Source organism: Pocillopora verrucosa, chromosome 4, assembly GCF_036669915.1.
Source record: "Pocillopora verrucosa isolate sample1 chromosome 4, ASM3666991v2, whole genome shotgun sequence".
Lineage (NCBI taxonomy): Eukaryota > Metazoa > Cnidaria > Anthozoa > Scleractinia > Pocilloporidae > Pocillopora > Pocillopora verrucosa.
The window spans coordinates 24573497-24588039 of NC_089315.1; the positions used below are offsets into that span (position 1 = coordinate 24573497).

Here is a 14543-nt window from a genome sequence, read left to right on the forward strand (position 1 = left end):
TCTTTTTTACTTGAATCTATTCCTCGCCCTACCAAGCCGTCCTCCCCTGACGCCGCGGCCTGAAAAAGTTTTCGAAATTTAAATTGAAAGTGGTCCTCTTAAATTTTTTTTTCGTTGTTGTTTTGGTAATTTTGCGGTACTGCCACCAAGCATCATTTTCTTTTAATGGTCTTCTTTTTCTACCGCTCATGATTAATTAACTTATGGTTCGAGCCGATACGTGTCTGTAACAGTAATAAGTTTTAATTAGTTACAAACTTGAAAATAAGATAGCTTATGGTAGTTCTGTGTTAAATAAGTTGGTTCGGAACCGTGAGTCTTAGTAGAGCTCCGTTTTCGGTTTCTAGTTCTTTATTGTTGCATTCGAGTCGGAAACAAGTTTGTTCATGGACGGATGATGAAGGTGTAAATATTTTAATCAAATACAATCGCGGTCGAACCAAGGAATTGTCTTTGTCTTTCTAACTTTATTTTTGTCTTCCTGTTTGGTCATTTATTTGTATTGAAATTTACCTCGAGAGGGGAGAAATCTATAACGCGAAATCCATATCCTGATTACTGAAAATATGCAAATCTCCATTGAGTAACAGCATTTTAGACTAACTGTTTCTTCTTCACTTCGCTTTCGGTTTCTCTCAAGATTAATCATCAACTCAAATACAAACTTTTTCTGAAAGATTATCTCGCCAAATCCTCGAATATCTTCCCGGCGCCAAAATAACTAGTTGCTCCGCCCCATTTTCCATGCACCTGTTTTCCGCCCGTTTCCTATTGATACAACGAAGAAAGATAAAGAGTTTTAAAGGCTTTATTAATGTTTCTATCTGACCTATCGTCACTTACTTTTCAGTGATTGACAAAGTTTCTTTTACGACAGTAGGGATCAGCGGGTTGCTACATCGACTTCGTTGTATGTGGGTAACCCAAATTTCCACGGAGGAAACCAAATTATCCTTTAAATCCACTTTCGTCGGTTTTTGTTTTTGTAAATATCATAATTAATTTATGAAATGGTTTGATAACATCTCCATTTTTATGAACCTTTCTAAATTCTTTTGAAGAATTTTCTCTTGTCCATATATCAATTGTTTTGAAAAGTATGCAAGGACTTAATAAATTGCCTTTGAAATACGCTAGTATGTTAACTCTTGTGGACCTCAGAGACTGAATGCAGCGTTAGGAATATTAATCAAATAATTTTTGTTGATTGTATTGATTTTTGCGGAAGATAAACGCGATTCTATTTATGTTTTCGTTGCGCAGTTGGGGACCTCAATTTCGACATCAATCTTAAATGATCGGAACATCACCTGTGCAGTTGTACAGTGCACTCTGCAATCATTTAGAGTTATCGCTTTTCGGTTCTCATCCCTACGTAGCGTTACAAGCATTGATTGTCGAACAGAACTGTTCTAATTCTTAACTCAAACATATGCAGGTCGCACCTTCCAAAGAGGAGGAAAACTTGGCAACCACCATGTATTTAAACAAAAGGAAAGTCGGAGAAAAATCCATTAGACCTTCTCAACCAAATGATGATAAGAAAGCTATGTACTCTGCATTGGGAATCTTAGATAGCAATTATCCAAGAGCTGACATGAGCCAGAACGCAGAAGATTTCTCTTTTGCAGGACATAAAAACAAGCAGATCATTCCTTCTGCAACAGGAAGTGTGCTCGATGGTGGTCATGTTAATGGAGGAAGCAACTCTGCTCGTGGAATTGAAAGTGACACAAAAAGCAACGAAGCGGATAGTGGCTTTAGGGAACACGACAACATGAGCCAGAATAGTAACGACTCTGAAAGTTACATGGAAATGAATGTTGTCAAAACTGGGAGTTTTGAGAACCATGCCCGTTCTTTACCAACAGCTGAAGACATCCAAAGTCAGCTCGTCATGGCTCAAGGGAGCAACGAAGAAGCATTTAAGGAAGAACTTTTGCGCTTGTTTGAGGTGTATTTCAAAACCAAAATGGAGGAACGTATGCATGGTTTTCGAAGCAGGCAAATGGAGTGGGAAGAAGCTTCTAGAACAGAGAAAGAGAGACTTGGGAGTAAACTGGCCAAAGAGAAGGTGGATATGCAGAGGCAATTTGCTGATGCGATATCCAAACTAACGCATTCATTCAGCGAGGAAAGAAATCATATTGAGCAGTGCTACGAAGATCAGGTGAAACATCTTAAAGATAAGCTTTCACTGGAACAAAAGCGAGTTGATGGGAAATTTGAAAAAGAGAGAGTAGAGCTCAAGGAAAAGCTTGAAGCAGAATATCAAGTAATGTTGACGAAGGAAGTGATGTATGAAAAACAAGAAGGACTGCGGGAAAGATCAGAAATGAAGGCAAGGTTTAACAAAGAGAAATTTGAGCTCGAAAAGAACTTCAACCAACAGTTGACTGAAGCTGAGACAAGTTTGCAAAAGGTTCGGAGTGAATTGAAGGAAAGTATGCGGATGGAAAAGGAAAGTCAGGAAAGAGCAGTAGAAGTTGAAATGAAGCTGAAGGAAGAGAGACGGCAGAGATTAGAAGTGGAAAGCGAACTTGAGCAAGTGAAGGAGAAATATTCCAACATAGAGGCCCAAAACGAAAAGGAAAATGAACAACTTAGAGGCAAAATCGATGTACTTCGAGAGGAAATTAAGGGTAAAAACATCGAAATAAAAAGGCTTCAAGAAGCGAATCAAGAGAGTAACACCAAGATACGAGCCTTAACTCGTCACCTTCAAAAACGAGTAAAGAGGAACAGTGAAGTTAGTGTTAAGAGTCAAGAATCCGCAGAAGGAAAAGACAGCGAAGACAGATCTAGTGCAAACACTGCTCAATCAAGTGCATGGAATCAACAGGGAAGCGCGAGGGCGTTGGCTTCTCCTACTTTGGAAACTGATAAGATGATTAAAGTCTACGACTCTAAGTTGCGTTTGACTCCTGACGAGCGTAAAAGAATTTTGGTTTATGTCACTTTCGAGAAACAACCTGATCAAGGTGTCTATAGGATTTTAAACGCTATACTGCCAAAACAGCCTGTTTCTTCCACCGTTCGCGTTTTGATGACCTCTGATGATGGAAAAGAAGAGGAAGTTAGTAGTGAACAGTGATACCATGTGTAATTACAAGTGGACAGTGCTTGGATGTCTGCTGGGCTCGTTTCCAGAGCCACACCTCCATATGATATCAGAGCTCCATTATACGAGCTAGTTTATGTCTCGTGTAACAGTTCTACTTACAATTCTGACAATGTATAATATTAACTGGTACTGCTGAAAGTTGTTATTTCTTGGCGAGCACTCGCTTGTTTACTGAATCATTCAGCTAGGCTTAACATTTTACATCCTACATAATGTGAGTTCTTGAAGACAAAGATTTTAAAGGTGTAAATGAAAAAATAGTTATACTTAGAATATAGAGAGAACAGATATGTGTCACTTCACGGAAAGTTTGTGGTGAATGACTGTGGAAGACACTTCCTGAGCTAGGTAAGCTTCTTTCACAACATACGTAGGTATGTCTATCGATATACATCAAACTTTTAAAACTCAACTGTGACAAACGGAGTATTCTTGTTATGATAATAAGAGGTGTATTTCTGCTAATGAAAATATGAATGTTGAAGTATAGATATTGAGTTGAAATGATATCTCTTATTTGACTGCTGTCTTAAAGCCTAGATTGAATATTGGTATCGTAGATGGCAACGTTCATCAAGTAGGACTTTAGAAACAAAAAACTATGATAATAAAATAGCATATGGAAAAAAAGGAACAGTTAAACAATCTCTTCCTCCATAATGGTATACAAGGCTTCATCGCTTTAAGTTACGATCTCATCGTCATCTATAATCACAATTGGCTGCTGTGTACCACAAAAGCACTCAGAGTGCATTACTGTGTGGGATATTGGCACGTTGCCGACAAATGACAGGTTCCTTACAGGTATTAGGAGCAATTATTGGTTGATGATATTACATACATCAGAAATAACTATCCTAATGGATTGATTGTATTGAACCATCCTTGCAAATATTTCAAAGCAACGAAAAAGAAGAAAAAACATAAATGAAGCCATAAACTTAATGTTTTAGTGATCCACGACTGTGTTTTTAAGGAAGTAGATATCCATACTCAATTGATGCATTTAACGTAAAGATTCAAATTGCTAAGGACGGGTCGATATCTACGAATATACACTGAAACATACTTTCGCCGCACTACCATTTTCCTTGAAAATTTAGATGAATACTTGTAACCGCGGAAAATGGCGTGAAATAAGTTGGAAATGTTTTAAATGACACCTTAAAATTAGCTTACCTCGGTGTATTATGTGGTTTTGTTGAAACCGCAGATTCTTTATTTATTGAATTTCTATGGTTTTTTCGAGCGAAATTTCTTACTTGTAGGTCAAATACTATAATTTATTTCTTTGTTGTCCCTTAACCGCAACTTGTACCAAGTAAGGTGGTATTCCAAGAAACCGCAATTGGATGTGTGAGTAACAGGCTTGTTCTTCTCGTGTTGGACCCGTTAATTTAAACTTTTATCTCAATTTTGGTGACATGGCGGTTGATTTAATTCGCCGTGTGAGTGACGATTTTCTACTTGCAGCGGAACTCACTAACATTTTTTGTTTATAACTTCCCTAGTGACATTATTATACCCTCGGCGGCCTACGCTACTGGTGGCGTAAACCTCAATTTTACTCATTAAACATAAATCATGAGCATAAAACTTGCGATGAATAGTTCATTCAATCCCTTTCTCTTTGCTTTTCTGGCTATTCGAAGGGCGCTGTAAATTGAATATCTGAGTATAGTAGGTACATTTAAGGTAAAATTTTCAGGTTTTCTCTGATGCGTATGTTCCATCAGTCTATGAAATAAGAGCTTGTGGCTGCTGCAATGCATTCAAACAGGAATGAAAACAAGGTCAGTATGAAATCAAACATTCCTGTTCTGCAGAGCAGTGGGCGAATCCTGATGCACTCGTCATCAACCAATGTAAGTAGTGAGCATGGCAAAGAACAATCATCAGGGTATGGAGTAACAGAAGTTGAAATATACAGCAGTAAAGAAGCTTCAAACAACCATGAATACGTCTCTGGGGGACGCCAGATAACCTATTCCGCATCGGAAACAACAAACAGCCATGTTGAAAGGAAAATGGACTCTTGTGGAGTCATTGATGATAACGAGCAGAAACCAAAGAGCTTTACAGGGGACGGTCACCCTTTAGGAAGACAGAAAATGATTTACTCGTCATCTGGAGTTATAACAAGTAGCCAGGCAGCAGGAAGATTTTACCGACAAGATGGTAATGAAAGTGGTATGCGAACCAGCAAGGACAGTGGCTTTGGGGAGAGTGACAGTGTAAGTCAACTAAGCGGCGAGATCGATGGTTCAGTAACAGAGGAGTTTCGGATCGAATTGAACGAGAGTGAGGAAGAGGCCTTGAAAGAAGAGCTGCTGCATATATTTGAAAGAGAAAGAACTACGTTGGAAGTGTATTTCAAGAAGAGGATGGAAGAAACTCTGCGTGGATTCAGGAGCAGACAACTAGAGTGGGACGAGGCGACACGAGCAGAGAGAGCAGAGCTTGAGAAGAATGTGTCTATGGAGAAGATGGAAATGCAGAGGAACTTCGCTGAAGAGATTGACAAACTGACTCAGTCATTTCGTGAAGAGAGACAACAGCTTGACCAGTATTATAAGGAGAAGTTAGAAGAACTTCGGGAAAAATTAGGAACCGAGCAAGGAAGAATGGAGGAAAACTTTGCAAGAGAAAAAATTGAGCTCAAGGAAAAATTGGAGGCTGAATATCAAGTCATGTTAGAGAGGGAAATTTCACGCGTGAAAGAAGAAGCGATACGTGAAAAATCAGAAACGGAACAGCGCATAAATAATGAGAAACTCGAAATGGAGAGTAGCTTCAATCTACGCCTCTCTGAGTTCGAAAGTAACTTGAAGAGATCCAGCGCTGAATTTGAAGCTAGCATGACACAAGAAAAAATTCGAATGGAAAAAGAATTCCAAGAAAAGAGTAGGGCGTTTGAGGACAGTTTGCAGGAAGAGAAGCTGTTGAGACTTGATGTAGAAAAAGAATTAGAGCGAGAGAGAGAGAAATCTGTCAACGGTGAATCGATGAATAGAAAAGAAAACGAACGCCTTCGGAAAGAAATCGAGGTACTACGCCTTGAAATTGAGGAGAAAAACAGAGTGTACGAAGAAATAACGTTTTTTCAGGAAACATTGACTTCAAAAGGACGTGAAGGACTCAGTGGCAAACTGAAGGATGACTTTGAAAAACTGTTAGCAGATCACAAAACGGAACTAGATAAGACATTCCACACCGAAAAAGAGGCGCTTGATCAAAAAGTGCAATCTGAGAGACGACAGATACAGGAAGAGCTTGATCGAGAAAAAGAGAAAATTAAGGTGGAGAAGGATGAAATTGTCAAAACAAGAGAAAGACTAAGGGTCGAGGGAAAAGGCCAAGTAGACAATTCGCAAAGGCAACCAAGTGATGTTGAGTGGACGAGATCATCTCTGGGGCACCTACAGAACGTGCGTGTCGGTGAAAGTAAAGAAGTGTTTGAACATCAAAGGGGAAACCGTCAGGCTGAACTCGGAAGTGGAACTGTTGGACTGTCAGCGAATCGTGGAGAAGTCTCTGGTGGTGTCAGAGATGTGACGAGTCTTACTAACTGGAAATCGTATCAGCATTCACAACAAGAACGGTCACAGACAGAAATCACGTGGACAGGAGCATATGATGTCGACTCCTGTGGTGTTCAAGGTGGCTTCACTGGTAGTCAACAAAAGCACGATTTTGCCAGTGATAAAGCAGGTCCTTCCTACTGGCAATCGTATCAGCAACTACAACACCCTCAGCAAGACAGTGTAGGGACCGGAACGTTAGCTGGCAACTCCCATGTCGATCAACCTGCTGTCACTGGTATCCATGGACAGCATGTAGGTACGGATTATAATTCTAAGAATGACTCGACTTTGCAGTCACAAATTCACACCAGCCTCGTGTATCATGAAAAACGAGCTTTGCCAAGCAACGGTCAAGTTGGACTCTCGGACTCTGAATCTAGATCAATGGAGGAGCCCCAGGCCAGGAGCATGTCATTTCATCACACACCGACAGACAACGAATCGGCGTTACGATTTGAGATTGATGCATTGAAAATTGAAAATAAAGGTTTAAAAGCCAAGATTGTAGCGCTGGAGGAAAACATCGACCTTCATAAACAGTACAAAGAGGAAGCCAAGGCTGAAATGGAAAGACTCCTGAAAGCAAACCAGGACAAAGACCTAAGGCTAAAGACCCGAACCAAGCAGGTTGAGGAGACTAGTAAAATGAAAACCGAAAAAGAGGATGATAGAAAACGACTTCACAATGACCAGACAAGCTTCCACACTCATGAGGACAGGGCCAGAAGGTTCGAAAACACCGATCGGCACTTGGAAGAGAAACTACGGGGGCTGGAGGCTCGAGCTGCCAAAGCTGAAAAGACCTCAATAGACTACGACACCAAGACTCAGCTCACTGCAGAGCGAAGAAGAGAACAGAGGAGACAAGATTCCAATAGACATAAAGATGACATTCAAGGCCAACGGAGTGTATTGAGCCCGAGACAAAAGGTAGATAATTTGTTCTGTCTCTGTACTCATAATGATGGTCCTCTCCTTCCAAGGTATTTATTGCTTTTGCTGGATTTCTAAAGTTTGGCTTCCCAGGCAAAATACTTAGCATAAATCGAGGCTCTTTGTCGTTTAAAACTGCAAGATTAACAACGTTTTGATTTATCAGCGGCTATCCTTGAAAGGCCAAGTTATCCGATATTTATCCTAAATTATGTTGGCTTATTGCAGGGTAAATCCCAGCACGAATATGACACCCAGGATTCTTTATACAAGGTGAGCGTCAATCTAGTTTTGGTAGTCTAGTTTTGATAGCTTTTCTTGTAAATTGAAAGATTAATAAACAATGAATGAATAAAGCCGGCCATGTAGTCTGCCCCGGTTTGCCGATTTACTACGATTTTTCACGAAAAAATTGCAGAATGAATTCCTCTGACTGATGGAAGCTGTTAGTCTAATTTGTAACTGTATGTCGACCTGACATATCGACTACGTCCTTAGCATCTCGTTGTGTGGGTATTGATCGTAAATCGTGAAATATTTTTCTGTTCTGTAGGCAAAATACGAAGCAGCATTACGAGAAAAGAACAGACTTCTTCAGGTCATCAGGGAACTGGAACTGAAAATCAAAACTTTGGAGCAAAAGAAGATTGAGCTACTTCATCAAACTTCGGTGAGCTCACAACTTGTCCGACAGCTTACTCTACACAAATTTATTAATTCTTTTTACCATATGACACTATAACACTGTTTTCTCTGTTTCTAGCAACAAGGAAAGCCCTCAGAGAGAAGTGACGAAACTGAACGAATCAAGCGCCTGGTCTCTGAGAATTCTTCCCTGAAAGAAAGAACTTCAGAATTGCAAAATCAACTGGAACGGCTGTTGGAAAAACTGAAAAATGAGAAAGAAAAGGTGAGAAAATAGATTAATTTCTGTAAGTGTGAGTATTGATACATGGCACGAACCAAGAGCAGCTTCAGAAAACTCAAGAAGTGACGAGAGAAAGTAACTTTAACTCATTCCTCACTATCAAACGCGCTGCGTCTGAGCCTGTAACGGTATCAGTTTTTAATCAATAAGGTTATTTACCCTTTCTGTTAAGAATTAAAATGCCTCGCCTGAAGTCTTGACGATTTCACTTTGTGATCACTTCTACTTTGTCTATGGGAAATAAAGCGCTTCTGTTGATAATAAGGCCCACAGATATTTACTAGCAATTTTACTCATCATTCTCATTCTAGGCTACCAGTTTTGAGACAGAAATATCCACCCGTAAGACTGAAAGTCTTCACAACATTAAGGGCTTACAAGATAGGCTCTTGCATACTGGCCGAGAGCTTTCTAGCTCTCGTGGAGAACTGGACCTTGATGCACTAAAGAGAATCGAAAGAGAAATTTTCACCATTGGTCAGATCATCAGGACTCAATTTGAAGGTAGCAGAGAGGATTTGTCTTACTCATCAGTGGCTATGGACCCGGCCCGGATCGCTCAACTGGAGGTGGAGAAAAAGGAGTTGGAGACTAAGCTTTCCCTGGCTAGGGAAGCTATGAATGAATACGTTACACGTTTAAATGAGAAGGTTGGGAACCTTTTACACAATACGATTCTCCTTTCTCTGTCATCATGATAATTGATGTCACCATATAATAAGATCTCAGTTGCACCCCATCTCAGGGACACAGTCAGTTCTAGCGATAAAAGGGTAACAGTTATTGTCCTGAATAACCACATATTTAACCTCCCATGAGTAAGTCTTATCGTGTGAAGACTTTTCAAAATGGTTTTTAGACAATGCTAAATATGGGGGAACAATACTGTTTTTAGCGCTTTTCTATAAATCTAGTGTTGCAAATCTAAAAAATAGAAGGATTATGATCCACCATTCAGAACCAGAGAACATATCACAAAAAGCTAATAGAAACTAAGAGTGGAGGCGACAAATGGCCTAAAGCGCAGGAAAACGCGAATAACCGAGTTGAGGTTGGCTTCAGTTTTTCAACTGATTGGTCGAAAGTATGGTTCATGTCGTATAGACCAATCAATCAATCAATATAGAGCAATAAAAATCAATCAAAATCACGTTATATTTGATTCTTCTCATAGATGCAGGACGTGGAAAGTATGGCAGGAATGTCAGGGGAAGTGATTCAGGAATTGCATATGAGGAATGATAACTTAGAAAAGAGTTTGCAAGATTTGGAAGATGGACAGAAAACATCACATTTACAGAACGAGCAACTGCGTCATCAGAGATCAGCTCTTCAGAATCTAATCGGAGATTTGTGCAGCCACGATGAGCTACCTCCTATGTCATATAACTCATCACCAAGATACTTCGATTCCGAACACAGAAGCAGAAGCAACGATAACAAGGAGTTTGGTGATGCTTCATACAGCGCATCCTCAAACTATCTCGACTCCACATACAAAAGCAAATATGCCAGCGGACACGATAAAGAGAGTTTGGATAGTTCGTCATATAACCTGTCATCAAAATCCATAGGTTTTAAGTACGATGACAAAGATGACGGAATCCGCGATAATCGATACAAAGATTTCGACTCGAGGCTGGAAGATAGATACGTAACCAAAGGTTCTAAAGAGATCTACGACGGTCAAAAGTCCAGCGGAAGGGCAAAAGGGGAAAACTACCGGTGTATTTTTAAGGAATGTCCTAGCAATTCAGGTTTTTGAAAGGAAAAAGGATTTCGAAGGATTTCAGTGCGTTCTTTGATAAACTTGTTCATACGAAACGATGTTACGATTTTAAGGGTCTACGAAATCTGTAATCTACACCGTGGAACGTTCACAGATCTCTGTCGATTGGCACAAGTCTTTACAGTAACAGAATTGTGCAGTATGGACAGTGTCTTTTTGTTCAGTATTTTTCATCTCTCTGAACAAAATTCAAATATTTTGATATTTAAGTTATGGACAGAATATACAATTTTCCATTGTTGCTCAAACAAAGACTTCTAAACAGTTTTTAAAATATCTGAATGCTGTTATTATTTGCTCTTAGGGGTACAAATGGCTATTTTTACCATTTAGAACGTTTCTTGGGAAATGACGTTGAACAGGTTTTTATGATAACTTCCGCCTTTAAGTTTTACTGAATTTACTAATACATTTTCCTTTCAGCAGTAAGGTTTTTGACAGCAGTGTATTTAAGAGGTTGAAGTCCTAATTTAGGACGGGCTACCCTTGTAGACTGAATTGGTTGGCATGCCTTCCCTTAACAGGTGGTCGACAACTCTCTATTCAACGTGATAAATAGAAGTCTCGTAATTCATATCTGGTAAATTTCTCGGGAATTCACCCTCTCTTCCCACACAATGTTGTCTTGTGGTGACTACTTTTAACACCAAGACCAGGATCAGGCATCGTTTCAAATGAAGGGGAAGGAGTAAGAAAAAAAAAAATTTAAAAAGTAGAGGAGCATGCCAAGACTTATGGTACTCATTTTAGAAGCGGCAAACATATGTAGGCTGCCCTAATTAAAAATTTGTCTCTCGCCTTATTACTCTGGCGTTCTGTAGACGGCCTGAGCTTAAAAATTCGGGTTTCTGCTCGTTCAGTCACAAACCGCTGTCGGAGCTCTAAGGCGCATGCGTAAGTGAGGTCCTTTCTACCGGTAGGCGTCAAAAACTATTTTGAAAAACCGTCACAGCAGTTTTTTAAAAGCCGATTAAATTTTCATGTGAAATGATTGTATGAAAACTTTGCCATGATTTTACCATTAAAAGCGCCTGGGCACACGCAAACGCTCAATTGCAAAAACGTTGACACCTCAAAAACATGATCCAAGAACGATGAGACCAAACGGTTTTATGGGAAATGTTTGTGCAGATACAAAATCAGTTCACATCTCTCACCCTTCACTAAATCCTTTATTTCCAGGAGAACGTGAATAGCTTCCATCATTCACCACGTACCAATGGTAGGTATAGTGTAAATGTGTACATGAAGAGCTTTAGGGTCTCATCGTTCATTGCAAACGCTTTCTTACATGTCAATGCTTTTGCAATCGATAATATATGAAAACATTTACGATTATCAAGTCAAGGAATATATGGTAATATCTACAGGTTTTCACAAATTCCAACGGCTGTTTTGAAGGTTTACTTTACATGATTCGTTCGTCATCTTTTATTACAAACACCTTGGGGTAATTTTTTTATTCCAAAGTTGTCACTGTGTTAATAGAAAATCTAAATAGCCTCTCTGATCTGTGTATTATTAATTAGGCTTTTTTATTAATTCCTTCCCAAAAATGTCAGCTTAAGAGCCACAAGGTGTTTGAATAACCGAGTTATGCTTCTCAGTGTTTCTACTTTGTTAATGAATCTTACACTTCATGTTTTCTTCGCACTATTGGTGAAATAGAGAAAGCTTTAGTTGAAAATAAAAACCACAAAATGGTTAATATTATTTATGTATTCAGAGCGTTTCAGATGAATAGAATTAATATTGGCCAGTAGCCCACATTTCTAACACAAATACTCGTTTTGTTTTGTTTTGCTTTGAGAAAATTGGTTCGGGAGAGTAGAGGTGAGTTAAACGTGCAGTTGATACTATATTAAGTACTTTGTTTTCCATGGTAAGAACGAAGCCATGTCTGTTACTTTGATCGAACGAGGTTTTGAAAAAAGAGCATAGAAATTCTAACGAGACGGCCTTCCAAACTACTTTTCATGAAAATTTAATAAGGGGATTCTGTCGCTTTCGATGGTTGCTAAGTCGGGGAGTTTGTCATTTACGCAAATTATCCCTTTAATAATACAGGTATTTTTTACTTCACACAAAGGGCAACGAAGAACCTTGAAGACTTATTTTAACACCTGCTGTCGTTTGCAGATTCTTGCAAAATATTGACTATGATGAAGTGAATTCCGATGGGAATCAAATTTTCGCAAGGAGAGCTCGTTCCCCAAACTTGAAAGCGTCCCGGGTTTTAAGCTTTCCCCGACACACCGTAGTCTTTGGCAAGATTTTCTTCAAGATATTTACCTCCTCTGGAACAGCTACAGCGGGGAAGAGTCAGAAAAAGTCCGTCAGCTAATGGAGAAGCTGAAAGCTGATTGTAAATCCGACGATAACGATTCGAAAGGAGGAGAGGATGCCGAGAATCATAACGAAGGCGGAGATTGTGTTGAAAAAGCCGTACACGCAAAGTCAAAAACAGAAGATTCTTCGAGTCAAACAGAATTTTATGAAACTTTGCATCAACAGCTGGAGGCTTTGAAAGATGAGTTTCACCCAGCGAGAGAAGAAATGGAAAAAGCATTTATTAAAGAGAAAGACTACCTTGAAACCAAGTTGAGGGATGAGTACAGCGAGATTATTAAGACAAAAGACGACCTCATCCGGGTTCTCACCGAGGAGAAGGATTTTTTTCTGAATGAACTCCGCCATCTTAGGAAATCGTTCGATCTTTTTACTAAACATGTCCATCGAGATGCGCTCCAACATCCGGGCGACTGTGATTGTCTAAAGGGCCTGGGTGCAAGCTCAGGAGAGCGCGGAAATTTCGAAGTTCAAGGAGAAGGCAGTTGCGATGGTAACACGAACCTCGATCGTGAAGAACTTCTGAGCGTGCTACGCAAACAAGAAGAAGTTTTGTTGAAATCATTTGAAAGAGAAAAAGCCGAGATGACAGAGAGGTTCGAACAAGACAAAATGACGGTTAGGAAACTTACCGAAGACGAATGTCGAGCGAGGTATGCTTATGAACGAGCTTACCTGCTCCAGAGTATAGATGGACTCAAGGAAGGACTGGATTGTTTGAGGATTCAGAAAGATGAACTCGCTAAAATATTTGAGGGCGAGAAAAATGCAATAGAGCTTAGTTACAAGAGAAAGGAGGATGAACTAAGAAGAAATCTGAGACTAGAGCTCCAACGTAAAATTATTCATGCTCAGAAGCCCTGGACACAGACAAAGATTTAAGGGTGCAATGTCCATTTTTTTCCGTTGCTAAATGCCGGAATTAAAAATACTCTTCATGGATGGGGGAAGGGGGGAATAGATTTGAAGTGACCGGCAGGTGTTTCTAGCAGTTATTGTTTTCTTATAGATACTCCTGTTAATTCGATAGTATTAATAGAAACATGTCAATAACGCATGTTAATGCCTTTTACTCACTGCTGTTGCAGCGAAAAGTCGAAAAATATATATATCAAAATATAAATTATATTATTAGCCCTACGTCTTCTAATGTCCTTTTGAATTGAGAAAAAGAGCCAAAGTCCTCTACATAACCACGATACCCCACCCTAGAGGAGTTTTGCGATCGCAAAAGTATAACCTTCGGCACTGAGAACCTCCCGAAAATCCGAAATTTTTGAGAACCTAAACTCAAATTCCAAGATTGAATTAAAATGGTTAGTAATCAGTTACGTGTAGCTTGAATTGACAGTAAAATGGTATAACGTGAGGTTACACAGACGAAACAAACAGATACATTTTGCTACATTTTTTAATCGTCACCGGGAACTTACCAGTTCTAAAGAGGAAATTATTGTATACCAGTTCCGAAATACCTCTTTGATTTTTTTTTTTGGCCGAGGACCAAAAAAAAAAAATGCTGAAAGAGGGAAAAATCCGCAAACCGCAACAAAACCAAAACCGAAAAACCAAGCTAAGAGAGTGACTAAAATCCTAATGCCTTTAATCTCCCAGACGCTCGCTCGTGAATATAGTAATATCAAAGTCTCGTGTCCGTGAATCAAAACGATGTCCTGTCATAAATATTCGATAAACCCATATTAATCCTATCCCTCTGGCCATGAGCCGTAAAATTAAGGAATCTCTAGGTGATTTGCGTGTTGACCTGCAATTTCGCGTGTAGCGTGACGCGTTTTATCGAGAAGTACTGGGCACAAGTGAAGTAAAGCCAAAATG

General features: G+C 39.5%; 3 protein-coding genes across 3 annotated transcripts; all 3 read left to right on the forward strand.

Moving 5' to 3' along the window:
* The first annotated feature begins 1432 nt into the window (after positions 1-1432).
* Positions 1433-3600, forward strand: LOC131779378 (golgin subfamily A member 6-like protein 22). The gene has a single exon (XM_059095928.2). It carries the CDS (start codon positions 1433-1435, stop codon positions 3092-3094), a length of 1662 nt encoding a protein of 553 aa, XP_058951911.2. The 3' UTR covers positions 3095-3600.
* A 1323-nt stretch (positions 3601-4923) lies between these two features.
* Positions 4924-10565, forward strand: LOC131779377 (myosin heavy chain, cardiac muscle isoform). Its single transcript, XM_059095926.2, has 6 exons — positions 4924-7638; positions 7870-7914; positions 8195-8311; positions 8405-8551; positions 8881-9219; positions 9744-10565. The coding sequence occupies exons 1-6, from the start codon at positions 4924-4926 to the stop codon at positions 10332-10334; spliced, it is 3954 nt and encodes a 1317-aa protein (XP_058951909.2). The 3' UTR covers positions 10335-10565.
* A 519-nt stretch (positions 10566-11084) lies between these two features.
* Positions 11085-13835, forward strand: LOC136276722 (uncharacterized). The gene is made up of 2 exons (XM_066166049.1): positions 11085-11580; positions 12498-13835. The coding sequence occupies exon 2, from the start codon at positions 12702-12704 to the stop codon at positions 13587-13589; it is 888 nt and encodes a 295-aa protein (XP_066022146.1). The 5' UTR covers positions 11085-11580; positions 12498-12701; the 3' UTR covers positions 13590-13835.
* The last annotated feature ends 708 nt before the right edge of the window (positions 13836-14543 follow it).

Bases quoted from the DNA above. Each gene is read 5' to 3' on its own strand.
- LOC131779378 (XM_059095928.2), top strand. From the start codon at position 1,433: ATGCAGGTCGCACCTTCCAAAGAGGAGGAAAACTTGGCAACCACCATG.
- LOC131779377 (XM_059095926.2), top strand. From the start codon at position 4,924: ATGAAATCAAACATTCCTGTTCTGCAGAGCAGTGGGCGAATCCTGATG. The intron at 8,312-8,404 runs GTGAGCTCACAA...CTCTGTTTCTAG, and splicing joins AGCTACTTCATCAAACTTCG to CAACAAGGAAAGCCCTCAGA. The intron at 8,552-8,880 runs GTGAGAAAATAG...TTCTCATTCTAG, and splicing joins TGAAAAATGAGAAAGAAAAG to GCTACCAGTTTTGAGACAGA.
- LOC136276722 (XM_066166049.1), top strand. From the start codon at position 12,702: ATGGAGAAGCTGAAAGCTGATTGTAAATCCGACGATAACGATTCGAAA.